This window comes from Mustela putorius, unplaced genomic scaffold (assembly GCF_011764305.1).
Source record: "Mustela putorius furo isolate JIRA1106 unplaced genomic scaffold, ASM1176430v1.1 tig00003853_pilon_pilon_pilon, whole genome shotgun sequence".
In the NCBI taxonomy this organism is placed as follows: Eukaryota; Metazoa; Chordata; class Mammalia; order Carnivora; family Mustelidae; genus Mustela; species Mustela putorius.
Window position 1 is genome coordinate 65,667 of NW_025422005.1, and position 22,996 is coordinate 88,662.

Genomic DNA, 22,996 nt, shown 5'->3' on the forward strand with positions numbered 1-22,996 from the left:
GGCAGGAGCGAGAAAGTGAGCAGATCCTTGTGGAGAGCGTATAATGTCCAGGACTAAGGATGCCTGATCCCTGTGGGAAAGAGGCTCTGATCCCGTGAACGGGAGGGAAACAGTTGGGGTGCGGGAAGGGGTGAACTGATTAGCTGAAGTCCAGGAAGGGGGTCTCCTGAGAGTCATGGAGTGGCCCTTGGAGGAGAAGGGGTCCTGCAGGGAGCGGTTAACCCAGTCATGGTCTTCTCAGGAAGACCCACCCCGCCCTCCGCCCTCCGGGAGAGGTGGAGCCGGAGAGTACCTCAGAGCCGGCTCCAGCTGTGGGTTTAGCCTGGTGCCTTGCCAGCCGGATCCCACACTGGAAGGCCGGAGTTGGGACTTCAGTGCCTCTCCTTCACCACTGTGGGCCTGTTCGGGATGAAAGAGGTCGGGGTGAGTCAGGGGTGGTCCTGCAGAAGGGACCACAAACGACATGGTACCTTGTCAGATCTAGAGATGAACGTCCCTAGCCTTCCCTTCCCAAACCTTTTAAAAGTCGGGGGTTAGGAGGCCTAAGGGTCGTGAACAGGTGCAGGCAAACATGAGAAGAACTGAGTGGAGGGGACTGTCTTTCAAAAGCAGTCTCAGGGCTGAAGGCTTCTGGTCAGCCCCCCACTGAGCCTTGGTACCTTCTCCAAACTGTGTCCCAACCACAGATTCACATGATGGCTCCTCCCTGGGCCTTGGCTCTGGGGCAGGAACAGCCTCCTGCATCCATTAGACAGGGAGCAAGACATGGGCCACAGAAGCTGAGTGTGCACCCGGGTCAGGCATGCACGGGAGTCCATTTTGCACATAGGACAAACTAACTAGGGTCACTCACATTCACACCCATGCCCACACCTGGCCCCTGAAAGCCCAGCAGGCAGATGTGCAAAGAGCAGAGCAGAAGTGGACAAAGAAGGTTGTGTGCTCCCAGACTTGTGTCTAGTCTCAGCACAGACCCTGCTCTCCTAACTGGTCTGGGGGCTGGTTGGTGCCCCACCTGCGACTGATTTCGGCTGTGAGTCTCAGCACGGGAAAGCAGAGCAGTGGCCAGTGGTCAGGCTCACACCCAGCTGATGCTGATGCCAGGTAGGAGGTGAGTGATGGTGGTGAACTTCCATCCCTCCCTTGCACAGGCGTGCATGCTGGGAGCCGGCTCAGCCCCCCAGAGCCTGGTCAGACAGATGCCCACACGAATGCATCTCAGAGGGGTGGAGGTGGGGGTCTCGGTGCTGGGATGGATCTGAGGCTACTGTCTAGCTTGCTCAGAATAACGCCTCTGAGAAAGACAAACCTGTCTCATCAGCTTTTCCTGGGTTTCTGTTTCTCTTCCTGATGCTTCTACCGCAAGGCCAACATGCCCGCATGCAAGGAGATGGGGGTTCAACACCAAAGAACAAGCCTCCCCGGTTCCAGGACTGGGCGAAGGCTGACCTGCTTCATCAAGACACCGAAGTGGATATGGGTGTAGAGGGGTCCTCTTCCCCAGATTGGCTCATACTAGGGAACAGAAATGTGCCCAAGGGTGCGATCTCTCTCGCCTTCACCGGCCCCTCTTCCTCCGCACGCCCGCCATCCCTCACCCACCTCCCTGCCCCACATCATGGCTCACATACTGTTTGTCCTGGAGTCAGAGAGCCCGGATTTAAAACCTCTCTGTGTCTCACCCTCCTCATCTATAAAGTGAGACCGGTGAGGGAAAGTCCTGCCATGAGCCCCGTCAAGTACAGCGTAACCGACAGACTCGTTGTTAGTCGCAGAACCCGAAGCCTCCGACACACACGTGCCAACCCTGCAGATGCACGGACCCCCCACGCCCCGCACTGCAGCCCACGCCACCCCCCGCCCCCCGCCGCTGTGAAAACCCTCCCTCCCAGAGCCGGGCCCCCGGGCCGCCCCTAGTCCCGGAGCCCTCCTCCGCCTGGCCTCCGCCCCCTCCCCACGTGTAGTCCGGGCCTCCCGCGGCGCCCAGCGACTCCCTCGACCATGGCGCGGCGGGTGCGCGCAGCTCCTCGCTCCCAGACGCCCCATCCCACACCCTCACCCGCTCGGAAACAGGGCAGGGGTGCAGCTCTGTCCCGCTGCCCCCGCCGCCAGCCGTGGGCGCCCAGTCGGCCGTCACGCACCCCCTGCTGGAGCCCGCGCCCGCCCGCCCGCCGCGCCGGGGCCGTTTAAATGGGCCAAGTTGTGGCGGCGGCGGCGGAGGCGGCGGCGGCGGCGGGAGTCTCCCAAGTCCCAGCCGGGCGGGCGCGCGCCAGTGGACACGGGTGCGCGGCCGGGGCGGCGGAGCGGCGGGCCGGCGGGGCGGGGGCCTGGGACCCCCCGGGCGGGGCGGGGCTCGGGGCCGGAGACTTCTGGACTCCACTGTCCGGCTGGGCCCCGCCGGTGGACCAGCGAGCCGCGCGCGGGGTCGCCCCAGGGGGCGCGGGCGCAGGGGGCGCGGGCGCAGGTGGCCCGGCGCCCTGTGGAGCCCTGGCGCCCAGGATCTGAAGCAGGTCGATAGCGGATCGATAGCTCCGGCAGCACCATGTCTCGGGCGGCCAAGGCCCCGCCGGCCGGCCGAGAAGCGGTCGGAGGTGGCCCGGCGGGCGGCGCGGCTGCAGGTGCCGGGGCGCAGTAGCGGGTGCGGCGGGCGCGCGGCCGGGAGGTCCCTGGGCCCCCAGCCCCCGAGACCCAACTCCGGCCCGGGCCCGAACAAGTTGCGCCGGCGGCGGAGAGCCGGGCTACGGGGCCACCGGCCCGCCATGCCGGCGGTCAAGAAGGAGCTCCCAGGCCGCGAAGACCTGGCCCTGGCCCTGGCCACCTTCCATCCGACCCTGGCCGCACTGCCGCTGCCGCCGCTCCCAGGCTACCTGACACCGCTGCCGGCGGCGGCCGCCCTGCCCCCGGCCGCCTCGCTCCCCGCCGCGACCGCCGGCTACGAGGCGCTGTTGGCTCCCCCGCTCCGCTCCCCGCGCGCCTACCTGAGCCTGCACGAGGCCGCCGCGCACCTTCACCTGCCCCGGGACCCTCTGGCCCTCGAGCGCTTCTCGTCCGCCGCGGCCTCAGCGCCGGATTTCCAGCCGCTTCTGGACAACGGCGAGCCGTGCATCGAGGTGGAGTGCGGCGCCAACCGCGCGCTGCTCTACGTGCGCAAACTCTGCCAAGGCAGCAAGGGTCCGTCCATCCGCCACCGCGGGGAGTGGCTCACACCCAACGAGTTCCAGTTCGTCAGCGGCCGGGAGACGGCCAAGGACTGGAAGCGCAGCATCCGCCACAAAGGTGCGGCCGCGGGGCGGGCGCGCGGGGGGCGGGGGGGCGCAGGCCGCTACGGTCCCTCCCCTCGGCTCCCCAAGGATCCTTGGGTCCGGACCCCCTCGTTCTGCCACCGGGGAGACCATCTCCGCCCAGAGAGGGCGCTGCGACTCTGGGGCTGCCGCAGGGACACTCCCCCCCCCCGCCCCCCACCCCCCGCCCCCAGCGCGGTCGCCTTGGTGGACCCGACCAGAGCGCCCTCGGCCTCCGCCGTTACCCCAGCTGCAGCCGCGGTGCTCTGGGCTCCCCGCGGCCCCCGAGCCGGCCCCTCCTCCCACTCGGAAGGTCTTTGCGGGATTCCTGAGCTTTGCCGCCCAGGGGAAGTTGACGGGAACTCGGGAGCCTGCGGGAGGCCGGCTGCGCGGGACTCAACTTCCCTCCGGGGTCGGGGAGCCACCAGGTTCTAGCGGGAGTAGAGGAGCACGCAGGCGGCCGGGGTGCGGGTGCGAGCTGCTGGACGGAAGGGGAAGGTGTGGGGGTGTCGCCGTCGGGGGCGCGCGTCGGGGCGGGGGCGCGCGCGGAGCTGGAGCGCGGCTGGGCTGTGAGCAGCCTGCTTGGAGGAGATTCTGGCTCCGAGGCGCGATGTGCGGGCGCCCGAGCAGGCAAGCGGGGGAAACTCAGGGAGCGTCAGGGGCGGGGGTGGCGATGGGGGTCGTTAGAAAGTTAGGGACCCAGTCGCGCTGGGCTTTTGGGTTCGCGGCTCTGCTGTGGCCGCCCTCTTCCCGCTGCGGGCTCAGGCAGCTCAGGACCCCGCGGCGCCGCTCACCTGCGCGCAGGCTCGACCTTCCCCGGCCGGGTTCCCAGTTCCCCCGGATCGGCTTGGAGAGGGCAGAGCGCGGGAGGAGGGACGCGGGGGGCGGGAAGGATGCCGCCCTGGGTCAGGGGAGGGCGCTGGCCCGGATTTTGAGTTTCTGGGCTCTGCAGATCCCCGCGGCGTCCGCGAGGGTAGGGTGGGCGGCAGGGCCAGGTAGCGGGTTCGGAAGTTGGATGTTCGTACACGTGCCAGGAAGGGGAACCGGCCTTGCAGCTTACTGTGCCCCGAAATTGCGCCCGCGTGCGCCGGCTTCCCCTGGCCCCAGCGCTGCTCTCTCATCGGTCCTGCCTTGGCTCTCTTCCCAGGAAAAAGTCTGAAGACGCTTATGTCCAAAGGGATTCTGCAAGTTCACCCTCCGATCTGCGATTGTCCAGGCTGCCGAATATCCTCCCCGGTGGTGAGATGTGGGAGAAAAGTTGGGGCTTTGAGGGTCTTCCTTCTCCCCTATGGAGCTTGTGCCTGTTTTCTACGATCCAGAGCCCTAACCTCAGCCCTGCCGGTGTGCAGGAGTGAGCCCCCAAGGGCAAATAGGGAGACTTTGCTTTGGGTGGGAACCCTGGAGGAGGCCTATCTTCAGATGCGGGGTCTGATGGCTGCCTATCTTGGAGCCTCTCTTGGGAGCCTTGGAGCTGCTTCTCCTGATGTCCTGGGGACAGTCTAGGCTGTAAAGGTCTCCTCCCTGGACAGTGCCATCCAAGTGTAGCCTAGGGACCTTACCCTGTCACAGGTCCTTGTGGGGAGGGGTGTTGTCACTGGGTCAGCTGGCCCGGCTTGGGAGAGGGGCTGATCCTAAGGTAACACTTGTCCTGGGATGTGACACTGTTGGCAGGCCTGGGTGTGCATTCTGGGGTGGTCACAGCTTGGATGTGGTTAACATGGGTTACCATCTGGGATGCCAAGAGCTAGAACCCTGCTGGGCAAAGCCCTGGATACCCAGGAGAGTCTGAGTGAGGGTATAACCCAGATGGGGGCAGAATCTGAGCAGTGTGGGCCTTTGGTGGCAAGAACTGGAGATGGAGGCTGATCCAGGACTCCGAACCCAGTGTAGACGTATATCGGCCCCCTCTTTGGCCTAGGGGAGCAGCAGAGATTGGGGTTCCGGGCCTGCCCCTGAAGTACTTTGAGCTGCTAGGGGAGAGCCAGTTAGGGCTCCGGCTCCTGGGGGTGGCTGGCATTGTGCTGCTCTCCCTGACGCCATCGGCAGCACCCTCACACAGAAAGGGGTGAGAAAGGACCCAAGACACCCACTTGAGCTTCTTTACTTCGGACTGGAAGTAGGAAGGACGAAGGGACGCTTTGGTTTCCTCGTGGACCCTGGAGGCGCGTAGCCTGGGCAGACTGGGAAGCCCCAGACACAGCTGTGAAGACAGACACCAGATCAGACACGCAAGGGCGCTACAGCCATGCCTCAGGGTGTACCCACCCCACACACCATGCCGTGGACTTGTCACCAGAGTGTGTACGCACAGGCAGCCCACCTCCCACCCTAGCATGGTACCTGCCTGGGGCAAAACGCCAATCTCCCTCTCCACTTAACCCACCTTTTTGAGCAGCTGGTACTGGAGAAGAGTCTTCTGGGCACCCTCAAGGGTAGCCTGGGGTTTCTGTTCAGACTGGAGGGGCCCAGCCTGTCTCAACCCACCCCCTCCAGAGGTCTTTCAGAGGAGTGTTGGTTCAGGTGGCCTGAGCCCAGTATCGACTTCCCCAGGACGTTGCTTGGACTGGGGAGGGGTGGAAAGTTCAGGCAGGGATGAGGCCGCAGGCTTGGACTGCCTGTGGTCTGGGGGTCCCCGGTCCCTGCCCTGTATGAGGGATGCCTCAGACCTGGGCCTGCCTCTCCTGAACCGGATCCCTTCCAGGCCCATCCCGGTACCCCTCGCTTAGGAAGGAGCGCCACAGTCCCTCCTGACTTTACGGCCCCACGTTTGCCACATAGAGATTGTCTTCCTCCATCCCCCACAGCCAGGCCCAGAGGTACATACACTCCTCATGGTCACAGACACCTCGGGGGCACAGTAGAGGTGTGCCTATGATGCAGGGGTCACAGCCGGGCAATGTGGCTTTCCTGTGCCCACCCTTGCATTCTGGGGAGCCTGTGCTTTCAAATCTATGTGCTGCTGCGCGGGGATGAGGGGTTGAGGTTCTGGGGGTGCGTGGGAGGAAAGTGTGCTCCCTGTCCTTGATCAGGGTTAGGGCTGCCCATCCTGGTCCTTCTTCCTCCGCTTCCCTCCCACAGGAGCACCTCCGAGAGCCGCCACAGGCCAGCATAGGTGGTCTGGCCTCATCCTAAGTGGCTCCCTCCTTCTCACTGTCTCACAGATGAGAAGCAGAGGGAAATACATTTCCTTTTTTTTCTGAAGACGGTAGCTTAATTAAAACAGAAAGGCAGGAGAGGAGGTCCTGGTGCTTGGGCCACAACAGGCTAGAGAAGGGCAGAGCTGAGTGGGACTTCCCAGCTGTGCACACTTCGGGCAGGGCAGAATGTTAAAAACATTCCCCTTGGAGCCTGCTGGCTGGCACAGAGGGGGCGCGGGGACCAGACAGGCCCTTCTGCTTGCAGCTTTGCCTACTCTCTCTACTGCTGTTAGAGCACAGGGCCCAGGCCAGAATCTCCGAAGGGGCCACAAAGCAGGCCATCTCATCTTCCAGGCCAACCCTCAGGCTCCATTGCCCCACCTCACCCCACCTGACCCCAATGCCATCCGGTGTATCTCACTGAGTGTTGCAGAGAGGAACACGGAGGGCAAGTATGGGGGAGACTGTGGCTCGGAGAGTCTGGAGGGGGGACCTGGAGAGGGGGTAATTGTGGTCCTCAGACCTAGCGAAGAGAGAAGACTAGGGCTCCCTGGCCCTCTTGGGAACACTGCCCAAATCTGGAGCTGGGGTAGGCTCGATCTGAAAAGAAAAACCCTTCTTTATTCTGGAGAGCAGGACTAGAATGGCCGCACAGCTGTCCTTTAGATCCAGGGTGACATTGGTCCAGGGTGGCATTGGTCCAGGGGGACATTGGTCCAGGGGACATTGGTCCAGGGGACATTGGTCCAGGGGGACATTGGTCCAGGGGACATTGGTCGTTGTCCTGGCAACAGAAAAGAGGGTGTCCATGGGTCCCCAGGTGACTGAAAAGATGAGAAAGAATTAGATGGTCCCAAGGCCCTGTCACCTCCGTGAAACAGCAACTCCTTATTAAAGAAGAAAAAGTTTCCTGCACACCAGAAAATAATCAATAATTCTTCCTCGTCCTCTGGGGCAGCGGGGCCCAAAGACCCTGGAGGGAGCTGCGGTGTGTGGTGACCTTGTCTGGTGTGTGCACGTGCTCTGAGCAGGGACAGGCTCGGTAGGGAGTGCCCCCGTGTCTGTGCACAGGGCCTGCCTTCCTGCTCTGACCCCCACACACGGCACACGCATCAGCTCCACATACTCCCCACATGCGCGTGGGGAGGGAAGACGTGGGTGTCATGGAAGAAACCGAGTCGCTGTTTCTGACCCAGAAGGTGGGCTCCCTCGGGGCCCATGGGACAAAGGGTCTAGGCTGGGAAGGGCTCCTCAGCAAGTGACCTGTGAGCCCCAGGCCCGCAGTTTGCAAGGGGCCAGCGGGATCAGGCCCCAGACTCGGGCTTCGAACCACCCCTGGAGCCCCCGCATGGCACTAGCAGAGCAGAGAAAGGACTTGGCGTTTGTTGGGGGTTCAGGCAGGAGCTGTGTGGGATAGCTCAGCGGACACACGCACACGGAGGCAGCTGCACGCTGAACACGCGGCAGAACGCCGATGTACTGTGTTGTGCAAACGTGGCCCCTTGGGGCTCCCTGGAGCCGGGGAAAGCAGGGGTCTGCCTCCAAGTGGGCATCCCCACACTCAGGCTGATAGCCTGGGGAGGGAGCCAGGCTGGAGTGCAGAATCTGGACACAGAAGAGTCACGAGGAGCCCGGCCAGTGCCTACAGCCCTCACTCTGCCCCCCTGCTGGCACGGGGGCCGGGGCAGACCCAGGCCTCACCTCTCTGCTCACTGGGACTCCGTGGACCCTTGGGCCTGTCCTGCAGGCTAGAAGCCCTGTGGCAGGGCCAGCTGTGGTGCCTCTTTGATCTGAGTGGCTGCTCTGAGGGCTTCTGTGGCGTGCACCTGCCTGAGGGGTGGGCCTGGGGTGGAGGCCTCCCAGCAGCTTGAGGGCCCCGGCTCAGCCTAACCTTCCTCTCTTCCCTCCGTGCCCAGAACCGGGGGCGGCTGGCGGACAAGAGGACAGTTGCGCTCCCCACTGCAAGGGTCCTAAAGAAGGAGCTGACCCCCAGCTTCTCACCCAGTGATGGTGACAGCGATGGGAGTGGCCCAGCCTGTGGGCGGCGGCCGGGCTTGAAACAGGAGGACACCCCACATGTCTGTATCATGAAGAGAAGGTACCTTTACTAGCGACCAGGGTGGGAGGGCCCATGGACTCTGGTTGGGCATGTCTGGGTGGCTGAAGGCCAGGCCAGGCCAGGGTGAGGGCCTTTTGCCCCGGGGACAGGGCTTGAGCTTAGCTTGTCAGGTCTTGGTATCTGCTGAAGCTGAGAGAGCCTGAACCCTGGATGCCAGGAAGCCTTGGGGAGAACCCACCCTGCCCCCACCTGGAGGGAGGGGGTCGATGTGGCTCCATGTGGGGAAGGGAGGGGGCTCTAGGAAGGGCCAGAGGCTCCAGGAGGAGGGTCGGGGAGACCCGGGAACGGAGGGCCAGGCACCACCACAGCCAGGCAGAGAAAGGATCTGAGCAGCCCCCCCACCCCAGGACCAGCCCCTAAAACTCAGGTGCTCATTCTTCTTGACAGGCGGTGGCCCTCCTGGCTCTCCACTGTCCCTTCCAGGCTCCCACGGTCTCCTCCCCGGCAGAGACACCTCCCTCTGTCCACTCTTCATCCCACCACCTCCGTGGTCTGCCCACTCGTTTGTCTGTCCTGCCGGCGCGTGTTGCTCACCTCGAGTTTCCGCCTTTTTCTCTTCTCACCTAGTCTCTGAGCATGTTCCAATTTCTCCTGCCCTAAAAGAACCCTCCCTAACCCCCAACACCCCCGCTTCCCAGGCCTCATGCTCACGCTTGCCGAGGTGACACACCCGCAGTCTTCGGCCGCCATCCCTCAGCCTGAGGGTCTTTCCGGGAACAGTGCTGTGAGGGAGGGGACAGGCCCAGGGCAGAGCTGTGTCCTTACTGGACCTCTCGGGCCGGCCACCCTCCTACCTACGGTGTGAGGCAGGAGGCCCACTGGCAGCAGCTGGGACCCAGGAAGCCATGCCCACTGGGACGGCCCCTGGACCACGGCTGCCGGTAGCAGCCCTGGGCCTTGCTCCCTGACCGGTCCAGCCTGGTGGAGCTGCTCCAAACACACGGAATTTGGTTCAGTTGGTGGCTGATGGGCGGGAGAGGCTGCGGCCCTCACCCAGAGCCCAGTGTGGCCACTCTTCTGGGTTCGCTGCCCCAAGAAGGAGAGCTGTGGCGGCCTCCAGTCTATCCTCCGGATTCCTTTGTCTGCTGAGACCAGGTGTTGGCTCCTGCCCCATGGTTCTGCCCTGGCGGCAGCCACCGGCTGGTGGAGCTGGTACAGGAGGGCAGCAGAGACAGATCCAAGCCAGCCCAGTTCCCTGGGGGCCGGTGCTCTGGGGCAGATGAGGGCTATGCCATCCACAAGCCCTGCTATTCGGGTACCAGACCCTGGAGGCCAGTCTGACCCTCTGTTTCTCTCCTTGCAGAGTCCACACCCATTGGGACGTGAACATCTCCTTCCGAGAGACGTCCTGCAGGTAGGGTCCGGGCCCGGGCCAGGCTGATCCCCACACACTGTGCGTGGGCTGGACGGCGCCTTGTTGTTCCCTTGAGCCTGCTTCTCAATCTCTCCAGCCACCATCCCTCCTCCCCTCCATACTCTGTGCTGTGTCTGTCTGTTGGTGCCCAGGCCCTGACAGCAGTGAAAGTGCGGGTTCTGGGCACCACCTGCCTGCACGGGACTGGCCATTTGAGTCGGTCTGCCCAAAGAGGACGCCATGACCTCCCCCTCCCACCCTCGCAAAGACCCACCAGGAGACGAGAATGGTGATGTGTGCATGGGGTCTCCTAGTGCAGAGACATTCAGTAGGGACAGAATTTGTCTGCGAAGATGTGTTGGAGCAAGGGAAGGGAATGTGGGGGGGTGGGGGGTGGCAGGTCTGGCCCCATCAATTGCTAGAGGACTTTGGGAGCCGAGCCTATGGGACGGGGTGCTCCAGGCAGTGAGGGGCCGACCGAAGTTCTTGAGCAGAGGGGTGACAGAGTGTGTGTTTCCATGGGGTCCTTCTGGAGGCCCAGCCCGGGAGGTTGGAGGTTTGCCCCAGGAGGCCGTGGTTCAGGCTGTGGCAGCACGATGGAGGGCAGGGGACTACAGAACCAAGGAGATAAAAATGAGGGGACCTGAAGAGGAGGTTGGGGGGGCATTGGGGAGACCCAAGTTCTAGATTCCAAACGAGCCAAAGATGGTCAGTCTGTGGGTAGAGCCCAGGCTGTGGCTCCTGGTCTATGGGGTCAGGTCTTAACCACAGGGAGGGCAGAGGAAGGGCCCAACCAAGGAGGCAGCGGGCACCCAGCACAGGCCCGGTTTCCTCAGCCAAAACTGAGGGGCCAGTCCCCAAGGTGGGAGCTTGTCCTCCACACCCCCAGCCTGGCTCTGCGCCGTACGTATTATTATATACGTCTCTGAGAACAGCGAAGTCCTAGAGCCAAAGTACAACGAACACATCTTTCAACTTACTTCCACCTCTCTTTGAAGTTGCCGGCGCAACTGAGCATTTTCATGACCCGTGATGAACATGGACGGCATTTTATGAGCGTTTTGCTTGGGCAGCCACAGGGTGAATATGTCGGTGAAGCTTCTAGCGAACCCCAGGAGGCCCCTCCAGTCCTACGTGACCCTTCCCGCCTCCTGAGCACCCCCCGGCCTTGTAAGGTGATAGAAGGTCCCAGGAGCCCAGACGGAGGTGCCCCGGGACGGAGCCAAGTCCGAGGGCGTGGGGCCCCTTCAGTCCGCACAGGCCTGGGGATGGTTGGGATGCTTTTCTGGCGTTTACCCGAGAGGAGACTGTAGTTGGGGCAGGTCTTCCAGCCTGTTTTCTCCCCTGCTGCGGAGGGGGTCCCTCAACGTTGGGCCAAGGAGGGCTGCAGCCGGCAGCTTGGCCTCTCCGTCTGTCCTTCCTCTCTCGTCGGCCGTCTGTTCTCGAGGCCCTGTCCACTTCTCTCTCTGCTATGCCCATCCTGTCTGTCCCTGCGTCCGTCCACTCAGTAGTGCCGTCTGTCCAGCTGTCATCATGTTTCACTCCGTTTGTCCCTCTCCCACCATCCATCAGTCTTCATCTGTCTGTCCCTCCATCTGTCCATGAGTTCCATCCACTGGCCCAGTGGCCCGCTTGGAGCTCCTGCTTCAGCGCCGGAGCACCCCCAGCAGCTGGCAGGAGACCTGGCCCCTGCCCTCCTGAGGCCCCTGCGCCGGCTGGGACATGGGCAGGCACTGAACAGTAGGACGGTCAGCTGAGGGAGCCTGCAGGAGGCCAGGACGCCCCTCTGGGGGAGAGGGGCCGGAGGGGCCAGACCCTTCTCCCTCAACCTTCTGGCGCACAGCCTCCGGCACGCAGCCGCTTCGGTCACGCGGGCTCTCCCCATCACCCGCTGCCACAGAGCCTCCCGGGCTTGGGCCCTCGTGCACAGCCAGGGCAGACAGTGTTTCTATGGCCGCAGGAGCCCAGACTTGGGACACCCAAGGCAGAGTTTGTGTGTTTTCCGCCTGGTGTTTCTTTATCTAAAACCTGATCGTTTGTTCACTGAGTGGCCAGAACGTGTGTTCCAGAGGCAGGCAAGGCTGTCTTGGGGCCCGTGGGGCAAACCCTCAAGGCAGAGAGCAGGGATGTGGTGAGTGGCGGTGTCCTGATTCCCACCAGGCCTCACCTCCATGTTGCCACGGCACCACCCAAGTGCCTGGCTGGCCGGTGAGTGACAGAGCTGATGGCCGGGTGGGGGCGGCAAGGGAGGGGTGCCGTCCGGGCGCTGTGTGGGCGCTGGACGAGGGGTTCATGGGGAACCAACGGATGGGACCCCTCCTCACCTCTTGTCTCGGGGAGTTGGTCCACTCCCTGTGGGAGTCCTGGGGACACCAGAATTGGATCCCCTCACAGGAGATCTCGGAGCAGCGTCCAGCCACCGCCCACCCCTCCCTAGTGCTGAGGACAGCACTTCTCAACACCCTCGCTCTGATGAGGATGATAAGGGATGAGCATTGCCGCCATTAATCCCATAAAGTACTTACTCCCACCCGACCTGCCCTCCTGGGACAAGGGTGGGGGCGGGGAGAGGACCCGCCTCTGGGTCTCCCAGAAGCTCTGGAGCCCAGCCCCGGAGTCTTTGGGGCTGAAACTGATCTGCTTAGGGGCCAGCCTGGATTAGCTGCAGCCACCCAGGCCAGGGGGGCTGGGGGCTATTTAACGAGGTTTAGGCTCGGTTCCCAGGTCACTCCGTGGAGGCTCCCCTTGCAGCGGCCCAGCGGGAAGGCTGCCCTGACACAGGTGGGCCGGGGAGCAAGGGGGCGGGGGCGGGGCAGTGCCAGGGCCATCCCTGCCCCTCCTCTCCTCCATCTTGACTTCTGCCGCTCCAGGCTGCCTCTGTTCTGAGGCAGGGGCCCCTTCTCTATGCCAAGAGCCCCAGGAGCAGACGGAGTAGGGGCTGGTCGCCCACGGTCCCACTGACATTTGCTTGCTCTGCCCTTTCTCTGGGACTCCGGCGTAAGCTCGAGCCGCTTGAGCAGAACCAAGGAGTTAAGCGCACGTTTGTTCCAGGCCCACACGAGCCCGGTGGCTGAGGCTCTTAGCTGGGAGCCTCCGGGGGAGGGAGAGCCCCGAGCACACCAGGGCTGCGTGTCGGCGTGCACGTGTGGCCGCACGCTCTCGTGGCCCTTGCGTGAGGGTGCGTGTGTCCCTGCGTGTGTGCTCACATCTCACTGGCTGCAGGGCTGTGGTCGGAACCTGGGTTTCCGCGTTGGAAGAGAGGGTCTGTGGGTGGTTGCCGGCCTTCCTTGAAAGAGCGCGTGTGACTTCCTTGATGAAGCGGCCGGCCTGGGAGGAAATGCCAGAGGCACGTGTGACAGTGGCATCCTCTCCCGTCACGGCTCCTCATGAGCAGACACCCCCTCGTCGGGTGACGGCCACGGTCGCTGTGGGGCAAGCGTGGCGAGACGGAGCTGGGCTGCCGGTCCCGGCACACACCCTCCCTGGGAGTTGCGGCGGGGCCTGAGCGGAGGGCCCCGTGCCCTGCAGACACCTGACAGGTCCTGGTCCTGGGTGAGACCTGCCTCGGTCACACCCACTGCCTGTTCCCCTCAGGACCTGTGGTGGGGACGCCTGTGTGTGCGCTGCCGCAGACCACACAGGGTGCACACTTCCAGACTGTTCTCTGGCCCTGCACGGGCACGTGCTTGAGCTCAGTCAGGCACGTGTCGGGCCCGCGGCTGGGCCCGCAGCCTCCTGGGGTCTCACCTTCGCTGTCTTGCTCCCCCGCAGCCAGGACAGCGACCTGCCCGCCCTCCTATCCAGCGTCCATCGCAGCCGCCACCTCGTTATGCCCGAGCACCAGAGCCGCTGTGAATTCCAAAGAGCTGGTGTGGAGCTAGGCCTGGGGGCCACAGGTGAGGAGCGGGGGGCAGAGGCCACGGCTGCCTGGGCCGCTGTGGCTGAGCCCAAGGACAGCCTGCCCTGCCGTCCGCCACCCCCAGCAGCCTTGGCCAACAGCCAGGGAGGCCGGCTGTCCCCTGGGGCTCCATGGGATGGTAATTGTGCGAATCCAGGCCAGCCAGGCAGACAGGAGGCCAAGGCAGTGGTCCCACCGTGGCTACTTCTGGGGTGGGCTTGAAGGGGTCAAGGCCACTGCCACCCCTTTCCTGCAGGAGCAGAAGCAGGGACAGGGTAAGCTGGGGCTTCCCTAGTCCTTGATAAGGGCCACACTCACTCACAGACACAGACGCACAGTCCTAAGACGCCAGCATGGACCCAGGGGGAGCCCCTCACAGTCCTGCATGGCCCTTCCTGTCCAGGGTCCGTTCCTGTGGGAACAGGACACTCCCACAGGCTCGGAAATGCAGCTCTTGAATGGCTCAGTTGAAGGCAGGGACAGGCTGTGTGCATGAGAGCATCCGCCAGCCCCACAGAGCTCAGGCTCCTAGAGGAAAGGGGACCATCATGGCCCAAGAGATGGGGGGCTGCCATCTGGACCTCTGCAAGGGGGGGAGGGAGAGTGCTGGCCCAGGAGCTCCCGTGGTCATCTCAGAGGGTCATCTCGGAAGGACAGCTCCTGGGGGCAGTAGGAGCTTGGGACGAGAGGGCAGCTGGGGGACCCAAGCCCTCCCCAGAGCAGCAAGCGGGAGAAGACTTGGTGGTGCAGCTGTGCTGCAGAGAATGGGGCATGGCTGCGTGCGGACTGTCAGAGCAGCAGGCAGGGGCCCCTGCAGCCCTGCAGCCCCAGGGCAGGAAAGTCTCCAGCAGTGGCTCTCAGAAAAGCTGGGCAGGAGATGGTCATCCCCACTAGTGCCCCCAGGCACACCTGTGTCTGGGAAGGCCTTTGTGGGGTGGATGTGAGGGGGCTGCTTCTGGAGCCTCGTTGGAGGCCTTCGAGGCGGCAGAGCAGGCAGCTGATAAAATCTAATTGCCCCATCGATTGGCTGGAGCCACAGGAGCCCCACAGTGATTGAGACATTCTGAGCCAGCAGGCCCTCCCCCTGCTGCCCGCACACAGGGAGACCTCGCAGTACACGGGCACGAGTGTGCAGGCGTGCAAGCAGGCACGTGTGCCCTGCTCCCTGCCGGGGCTGTGTGCTTGGGGCCGTGGTGTGGCCCAGGCACCCAGGGCACTCTCTGTCTGGGTGTTCCCCTCTCCTTTATGCCGCAGTGCAGGGCAGGCGCGCAGGCACGCCAGGGGTCACGGGCGCTGTGCGTGAACTGTCACATGTGTGTACTGTGTCTCCTTGGGGCTGTCGTCCCCCACTGGCTTCCACTTGTTCCTGTCGGCCCTTGGGTGGGGACATTTGCCTGCTGTCCCCTCCTCTTGCTTCCCCAGGAGCCACCTGTCAGTCCCTGTTCCCACAGGAACGGACCCTGGACAGGAAGGGCCATGCAGGACTGTGAGGGGCTCCCCCTGGGTCCATGCTGGCGTTTTAGGACTGTGCGTCCGTGTCTGTGAGTGAGTGTGACCCTTATCAAGGACTAGGGAAGCCCCCAGCTTACCCTGGCAGCACCTCACTGCGGCCACGGGGCTGGGTCTCACGGGGGGGGGGGTCCTCCTTCTCCCTCCTCTCCCATCAGAGCGGGGCCCACCCCCCACCATCCACCCCTGCCCCGCAGCAAGGCAAGGGGGAGTTCCCACTGTGGAGGAAGGGAATGGGACTCCGGGAAGTCAGAGTGCTGGATCGGGGGTGTGCAGGAAGGGGCCTGGGCAGCGGGTGTGGACCCAGCCCCAATCCCCCTCCAGAGCCCCCCCACCAGTGGGATGGTGTGGCTCTCCTACCAGCTGGGCCCCGATGCCCCCAAGCTGTTGGGGGCCAGCTGTGGCTTCCTCAAGGGGCCCTTCTGCTGGGTGCGTGGCTCCCTGTCCTGCCAGGTCACTGAGGTAGGAGCCCTTCCGCCAAGCAGTAAGGTCCTCGTCCCTCTCGGGGCAAGGCCTGGGCTTGGGCTGCCGAGGTGGCCGAGATCGATAAGTTATTAGCACCATTCTGTCAGCTGTAAAGTGGGGATTGATTGGCCTCTCGCTGCTGCCGCACTTCCCCGGCCTGATAAAAATGACAGATTAAGGGAATAAGAGAAAGGAATTAGGCTCTGGGAATTAGGCTCTGGGAAGCCTGCCTTGCTGAGGTGTCCCGGCAGGCCTGGTTCACAGCGGGGGTAGCCCTCACCCACCCCCACCCAGGCAGCCTCCTCAGGTTGGAGAGGGGGTGAGACCACGGGCTCAAGCCCGGAGGCCAGCACTGTGGTGGACCCCGGAGACCAGGACATCTGCTGGGCTGTCCATCAGACACCCCATCCCAGGCCTTGAGCTCAGGAAGGAGGGATCGGGGGCTGGGCTGGAGAGGGGCTGATTTGGGGAAACAGATGAATATAATTTGGAGGGAGGACATGGGAGAGTTGCCCCCCCCAACTACTGTGGCCCGGCTGTATACAAGATGAGTGTTCTTGTGCCTTCACTGCTCACAGCCCAGCAGGCAGGCGGGCAGGTGTGCGACAGGCAAGACCAGAGTGCCGGCTCGGGCCTTCCAAGGCGGGGAGGCGTGTGACCGAGGTGGAGGTGCCCAGGAGTGGGTGTGGCAGGTGTGCCTAATCTCGGGGGCCTGCCTAGCAACCTCCCTGAGTGGACAGAGGCTGGGGTCCTCACCCCTGGGAGGGAAGGTGACTTCCAGGCTAAACCAAACCTTCGGCTCCTCTTTGGCAGAATGATCAGGAGGACCTGAGAGTTTGCACAGACCAGTCTGGCTGGGCAGGGGCAACAGGGTGCCTGTGGACTCCTGAGTTGCCGCCTGACTCTACTGCCACAGATCCTTCATCACATACATACATACCCCAAAATCCAGGATCAGAACCGTCCCTTGACCTCTCCAAACCCTGGCAACATGTCCTTTGGCTGAAGGCCTGGGACCCTGGACTGCAAAAGGTTTTGAGTTGTCTGGGATCCAAGGGCACCTGGGCCATGATGGGTTAGATACTGGGCTGAGCTGGGGCTGGCTGGGACTGAGACCTGGACTGGGTCCCTCTTGGCCCCTGGACCGCCCAGCCTTCCATCCCCTCCAAGCCTGGAGATGCGTGAAAGGACTCACTCTACCCTCCCCAACAGGTGACCTGTCGGGCAAGAGGCTGGGCCGCTCCCCCCACAGCAGCGGCGACTGCCCATTGGAGAAGAAGGCGCGGAGCAAGTCACCCCAAGGTGGAAGCTCAGCTTGGAGGTGGGGCGGGGGGCGGACAGGCCACGGAGGAGAGAGGGGTGACTCAGACCCCGTGCAGGGCAGAATTGGCCCAGCAGCAGGTTCTAAGAGGGGAGGTCTTGCCTTTTGTGCAGCAGCACCTGGAGAACCCCTCAACCCCTCACCTTCTTCCCAACAGAGACTCTGTTGCTGCCAGAACCAGGGCCCAGCATGGCCCCTGAGGACCACTACCGCAGGCTTATGTCGGCCCTGAGTGGAGCCGGCACACTTGAGGACCCCCAGCGTCTCTACCACCTGGGCCTCCCCAGCCACGGTACGTGCCCCCACCCTACAGCACCATCCCTTACCGTGTCTGCCCGTGCGTGCTGGGCTCCGGCCATCCCTGGAGGCCTCTGCTCAGCCTGGCAAGAGGCCCTGGGGTCTGGGGCTGCTGACGACGAGACCGGGTCTGGATGCGGATCTGCCATTAGCCTTGTGGGTGAGCACTGAAGGGAGATTCCCCCCTCCCTCTGCCCAGCACCCACTTGTTTGAGAAGATCTGGGGGACCCCCCACCTGCATACCCCTGCAGCCCACCCCGCCATCTCCCACAGACTCTGCAGCAGGGCCAGCCCTCCGTGTGACATGCCAGCACAGTCACCCACATCCACAGATGAGGAGACTGAGTCTGGGATGAGCCCCCGTGAGAGTAGAAGGTGGGGAACGAGCCAGGCCTGCCCCCTCTCCAGTGCTCACAGCACCTCCTCGTGCCCCGTGCCCCGGCCGGTGTGCTGCAGCCCTTCCTACTGTAGGGGCCCTCGGGGTAGTGCGTGAGAGTGTGCGGGACACCTCACCTGGGGACAGCCTGGGCCTCTGTGTGGAAGGCGCCAGGAAGAGGGAGGCAGTCGGGCTAGGACATCCAGAAGGCAGGATGGGGAGCGGCTAGGCTGTGGCCAGCAGGACGTAGCTGGCTGGTGCTCAGCAGAGCCCCGGGGGTGGGGGCGCAGTCCCTGCCCCCCCCCAGTTCCCCACCCTGTGCTCGCTCTGTTCTTCCTGCCTCTCACCGACACACCTCACCACCCACCAGCTGACCAGCTGCACCCTAGCCTGCAGACCCCAGCCCACGGTGCTGCCCCCAACTTGGCTTTTCTGGCTGGAGTTGGGTGAGGAGTGCTGGGAAAGGGGGCAGGATTTCTTCTCCTTACACAAGGCACTGTCCCCCAGGGCAGTCAGGCACCGAGAGCCTGAATAATTCACCAAATGTTAATAATTTAAAAATCTTCCTTTTTAATTGCTTTCCCTGCCCTGCCTGGGGCCCGCTCGGCTGGCCTGCGCGGGGGAGGGGGCGCCGGCCACCGGGGAGCAGCGCCGGGAGCCGGGCTGTCAATCACGGCCCTGCGCCGCCGCCCCCGCCCGCGGAGCCGACTGTAAATAACCGAGGCCGCCGGGCGGGCGCGGGGGCGAGGGGCCCCGCTGGGATCGATGCAGGCGGCCGCGCCGGCTGGGCTCTGCGGGCTGGCACCCGGCCCGGGCAGGACCCACCTCCGCTTTTCGGGTAATTAATTTATAAACAGGCGGCGGCGGTGTCGGCGGAGCCTGCACAGACGGGGGGGGGGGGGAGGGGGGGGCTGCGGGAAGGGGGGACTCGGAGGCCCGGCCCTGAGCTGCACGGGGGACCCGGATGGGGAGCAGAATGCTAGGCGCCTGGAGCGTGCACTGCGTGTGACCCAGAAGGGGGGTGGCGGGGCACTGTCAGTACAGGTTGGAAACCCCTTCCCCAGGGGGCGAGCCTGCGCCCCAGTCTTGCGTCTCTGCACAACCCCGCCCCTCAAGGCTCCTGCAGCCTTGCTGGCCTAACCTCTGAGCTCCTGTCCGTATGGACATTCAGGCGCCGCGGAACCCCTGCCGTCGGAGCCTTTCCCTCCCTCCCACTGCACTCTGGTTATGGAAATCCCCAAATCCCTCTCAAGGCTTACCTGCCACCCCCGGTACAGGCGGGTGCGTCCCAACCCCCATCCCTGGCACCACACAAAGCTAGTCGCACTGTAAGGGTTTGGGTCCCCAGTCCCGTGGCCTTCGGTTCATCTTTCTGCTCCCATGACCAACAGGCAAGGGCACTGTAAGGGTGTGCTCTCAGTGGCTTCTGGTCTCCTCGGTGTCCTTCGCGCGACAGGATTGGGTTGTCAGAGACCTGGGGTAGCCTGGCCTCTGGGTCACCACGGACCCCCTCCCCCACTCCCAGATCTCCTCAGAGTCCGGCAGGAGGTGGGCGCGGCAGCTGTGAGGAGCCCCAGTGGCCTGGAAGTCCACCTGCCCTCACCCACGGCAGGTCAGCGTCGAAAGCAGGGCCTGGCTCAGCACCGAGAGGGCACCGTGCCAGCGGGCACCCCTTCCTTCTCAGAGAGGTACTGGGGTGCCCACATCAGAGAGGCCCCCATCTTCTCTTTGCTAGTTTCTTGGACACAAAACTGGGGCGGGTCTTTCGGAAACCTCGCACCTGGTTTCTGCAGGTCACATCCACGGCCTGCCCCTACTACCTTGTCACCTGCCTTCAGTCGTGCGTTCTCTTCCCCATCGTGGCCACACGCTGCCGGGGGGCTAGAGGGCGCCAGGTATGGGGCTGGCACGGGGTTCATGGCCTGCAGAAAGGTCCTGACACCCACTGAGCTGGTCAGAGGCCCAGAACACTCCTGGAGGAGAATGGGGGGGGGGGGGGTAACTGCCCCTCTGGGCAGGGTGTTAAGGGTGACTGCCCTTTCTGTGGAGCAGCCGTGGGCCTCACGGAATCCAGGTGCCCTAGAGACCGCTGAGGGCTTTGCTCCCCCAACAGGCAGGTGAGAGGCTGGCGACAGACTGGGGGAGTTCCTGGAGAGCGCAGTGCGGAGGGGGGCAGAAGAGGGGAGCAGGGTGAGGTCTGGAAACCTTAAGTCGGAGAGCTGGGACAGGGAACACACACACACACACCCCAACCGCGCGCGCGGGCGCCCGGCTGGTCCACCTGCGGAGGCCAAGGGGGGAGCGAGTTACGGGGCGTAATGGGTCGGGCAGCTCCCCCCGGTCTCCTGTCCGGCGCCAGGGTACGCCCCCCAACAACGCTGCCCCCCTCCGCCCTCCTCCCCCCAGCGCTATTTGCAGCTAATTGCGCCCCCCACCCCCCAGCCGCACAGGGTCCACCGCAGGCGGGGAGGCGGGGACCCGGCGCGCCCCGCGCGGTAATTACCGCTGCAGTCGCCGCCGCCCGCCGGGTCAGCGCCTCCGCGCCGCCGCGGAGATTAATTGGCGCCGCCAGCCGGGGGCGGGGGCGGCGCACGACCCGGAGTCGTAACGAGCAGCCGCATCGACCGCCCGCGGGGCCGGCAATTAGTAGAGGCGGAGGCGGCGGGGGCGGGGGCGCGGGGCAGTTCCGGGAACGGAGGGGGCTCGCGGGGACCAGGCCGGGGCCTGCGGCGCGCACTTTACCGCCCTGTCGTCCACAGGGAGCTGTCGCAGCCGCCCCCCTTGCTGTCGCCCCAGAATGCCCCGCACATCACCCTGGGCCCCCACCTCAGGCCCCCCTTTCTGGGGGTGCCCTCGGCCCTTTGCCAGACCCCAGGTGAGGAGTGGGCGGGGTGTGCCAGCTCTTTGTGTCCTAAGGGGCCGGTGAGGGAACCTGCCACGAGGCCGTCGGAGTGGGAGCCCCGTGTCCCCGAGCGCGCCCCCACCCCCGCCCTGCTGAAGCCAAGGGCGGACCAGGTGGGCTTGGGCGGCCCTAGACCACTCGGCCACCTGGCCTCGTGGTCTGTCCCCCTCCCACCAGGTTACGGGTTCCTGCCCCCTGCCCAGGCGGAGATGCTCGCCCGGCAGCAGGAGCTCCTGCGGAAGCAGAACCTGGCCCGGTAAGTGCGGGGGCGACCGGTGAGGCGAAGGCGGAGCTGCCGAGCTGCATGACTCACACGACTGTCCGCTCCCCCTGGGTCCAGGCTGGAGATGTCCGCAGAGCTGCTGCGTCAGAAGGAGCTGGAGAGCGCGCCCCGGCCGCAGCTGCTGGCACCCGAAGCCGCCCTGCGCCCGTCCGAGGGCGCGGAGGAGCTGCAGCGGCGCGGGGCCGTGCTGGTGCTGAGACACAGCTCCGCGCCGCTGCTGGCCCTGCCCCCCCAGGGGCCCCCGGGCCCCGGCCCGCCCACCCCTCCCCGGGATCCTGTCCGCCGCGCCCCTCGGAAGGGGGGCCCCAGCCCGGCCTCAACCCACTCCAGTGAGTCCAAGGAGACCACCGGGGCTGGGCTCTGGGCACAAGATGGCTCTGAGGACGAGCCCCCCAAGGATTCAGAAGGAGAGGACCCTGAGATGGCGGCTGCTGGGGGCCAAGCCTCAACTGGAGGGGCCAGCCCTGAGGGGAAGGGGCTTCTCTCAGGGTCCATGCTGCCCCCTCCCCTGCCCCTGGGCTTACCCTATGCCGTCAGCCCCTACTTTCACACAGGTGGGCACCCCCCCTCCAGCCTTAGATCCCTCCATGGGGTGGAAGAAAGTTAGTCCCCACCAGCACCTGGGTCTTACCGAGGGCGTCCATGGGGAAGGGGGGGAAAAGTCCCTGTTAGTCATCAATCCGACATCTCTGAACAATTTGGGCCAAGCTCAATAGACCTGAGTGGGAGAAGAGAGCTGGCCATCGTCCTAGTAATACCACCCCCCAACCCAGGCACCATGGGGGGACTCTTCATGGATGGGGAGGAGGCCACAGCCCCCGAGGACCTCAGCAAGTGGACAGTGGACGATGTCTGCAGCTTTGTGGGGGGACTGGCTGGCTGTGGAGAGTACGCACCGGTGAGGGCGGGAGGGGCCACACACCTTCTCCGTGCCCCTTCCCACCCCAAAGCTCCCCTCCTCGGAAGCCTCGTGTGGGGAGGGTAGGGGTGCTGTTGCATGGGCTCCCCACCCCCCACCCCTTGTCCGTGCTTCTGCGTCCAGCACAGGCATATTCCCAACGGGAAGACCTTCCTTTCGTTTGCACGTTTCCCCAGCAAACTACACCAGCAGCTTCTCTCCAGAGAGCCATGAGGCAACCCCAGGCACTTGGCCCTTGGGGGCCTGGAGGGACCCAACAGGGTGGGCAGGAACTGGTCCCAGCACTCAGGCCCTGACATCCCCCCCACCCCAGGTATTCAGAGAACAGGGGATTGACGGGGAGACCCTGCCCCTGCTGACCGAGGAGCACCTCCTGACCACCATGGGGCTGAAGCTAGGGCCTGCTCTCAAGATCCGGGCCCAGGTGAGTGCCTGTGGGGGAGGGGGAGCTGTAGTCTCAACAAGGGGCCTGGCTGCACTGAGGCTCTTGGTGGCTGCAAGCCACGGGTCCAGAAGTCCCCCACCCAGGCCCGTCTCTCCACAGGTGGCCAAGCGCCTAGGCCGAGTCTTCTACATGGCCAGCTTCCCTGTGGCTTTGCCGCTGCAGCCACCAACGCTGCGGGCCCCCGAGCGGGAGCTCACCTCTGGGGAACAGCCCCTGTCCCCCACAATGGTCCCCTCCCCCTATGTGGGGGGCCATCCCCCTGCTGGCCAAGCCTCTCCCAAGCAAGAGAACGGAACTGTGGCTCTGTTCCCAGGGCCTGCAGAGCCCCCCCAGCCTCTGTGCTGAACTGGTGGGTGAGCGACCCTGCTCCCTAACCCTCCAGTGCCAGCAGCTCTGATGCAAAAGACCCACCCCACAGCTTGCTTTCTTTTTGATTTGGATGCAAAAACACAAAGAATTTTTTTAAAGGAAAATGTGAGTTAAGAGGAAAAGTTTCCAAAATTTTCTGGGGGTGGTCACAGAGCCAGGTGCAGACAAGCCTGGGGACCCACACCTGAGCCCAAGCACAGGGACTCCATATCCTGGGTACCTGCGGACAGACCAAAGAATGACGAAGGACACAGAGGCGGCCCATCATGCCACACGGGCGGTGGCCGTGCCCCGCCAGCTCTGTCTGGAACTGGGACTGC

General features: G+C 64.3%; 1 protein-coding gene and 1 long non-coding RNA gene across 6 annotated transcripts; one reads left to right on the forward strand and one right to left on the reverse strand.

The window, feature by feature from the left end:
- The first annotated feature begins 2,330 nt into the window (after positions 1-2,330).
- Positions 2,331-22,790, forward strand: SAMD11 (sterile alpha motif domain containing 11). 5 transcript variants are annotated; one of them, XR_006601603.1, is made up of 14 exons: positions 2,333-3,276; positions 4,429-4,520; positions 8,335-8,516; positions 9,841-9,891; positions 13,663-13,787; positions 16,976-17,065; positions 17,242-17,376; positions 19,284-19,446; positions 20,518-20,633; positions 20,838-20,916; positions 21,001-21,497; positions 21,717-21,831; positions 22,176-22,286; positions 22,407-22,547. XR_006601603.1 is itself a non-coding variant. In XM_045063446.1 (14 exons), exons 1-14 carry the CDS (start codon positions 2,760-2,762, stop codon positions 22,650-22,652), a joined length of 2,268 nt encoding a protein of 755 aa, XP_044919381.1. In that variant the 5' UTR covers positions 2,333-2,759; the 3' UTR covers positions 22,653-22,790. The 5 variants fall into 5 exon arrangements, 4 of the variants coding, with proteins under 4 accessions (XP_044919378.1, XP_044919381.1, XP_044919379.1 ...); XM_045063446.1 differs by having other exon boundaries at positions 20,864-20,916; positions 21,001-21,272; positions 22,407-22,790; XM_045063444.1 differs by having other exon boundaries at positions 2,337-3,276; positions 21,717-21,841; positions 22,407-22,790.
- Positions 10,861-16,978, reverse strand: LOC123387285. Its single transcript, XR_006601606.1, has 3 exons — positions 15,659-16,978; positions 13,639-14,039; positions 10,861-13,218 (listed from the first exon to the last, which is right to left on the reverse strand). It is a non-coding gene; the product is annotated as an uncharacterized LOC123387285 (long non-coding RNA).
- Positions 22,791-22,996: the final 206 nt, after the last annotated feature.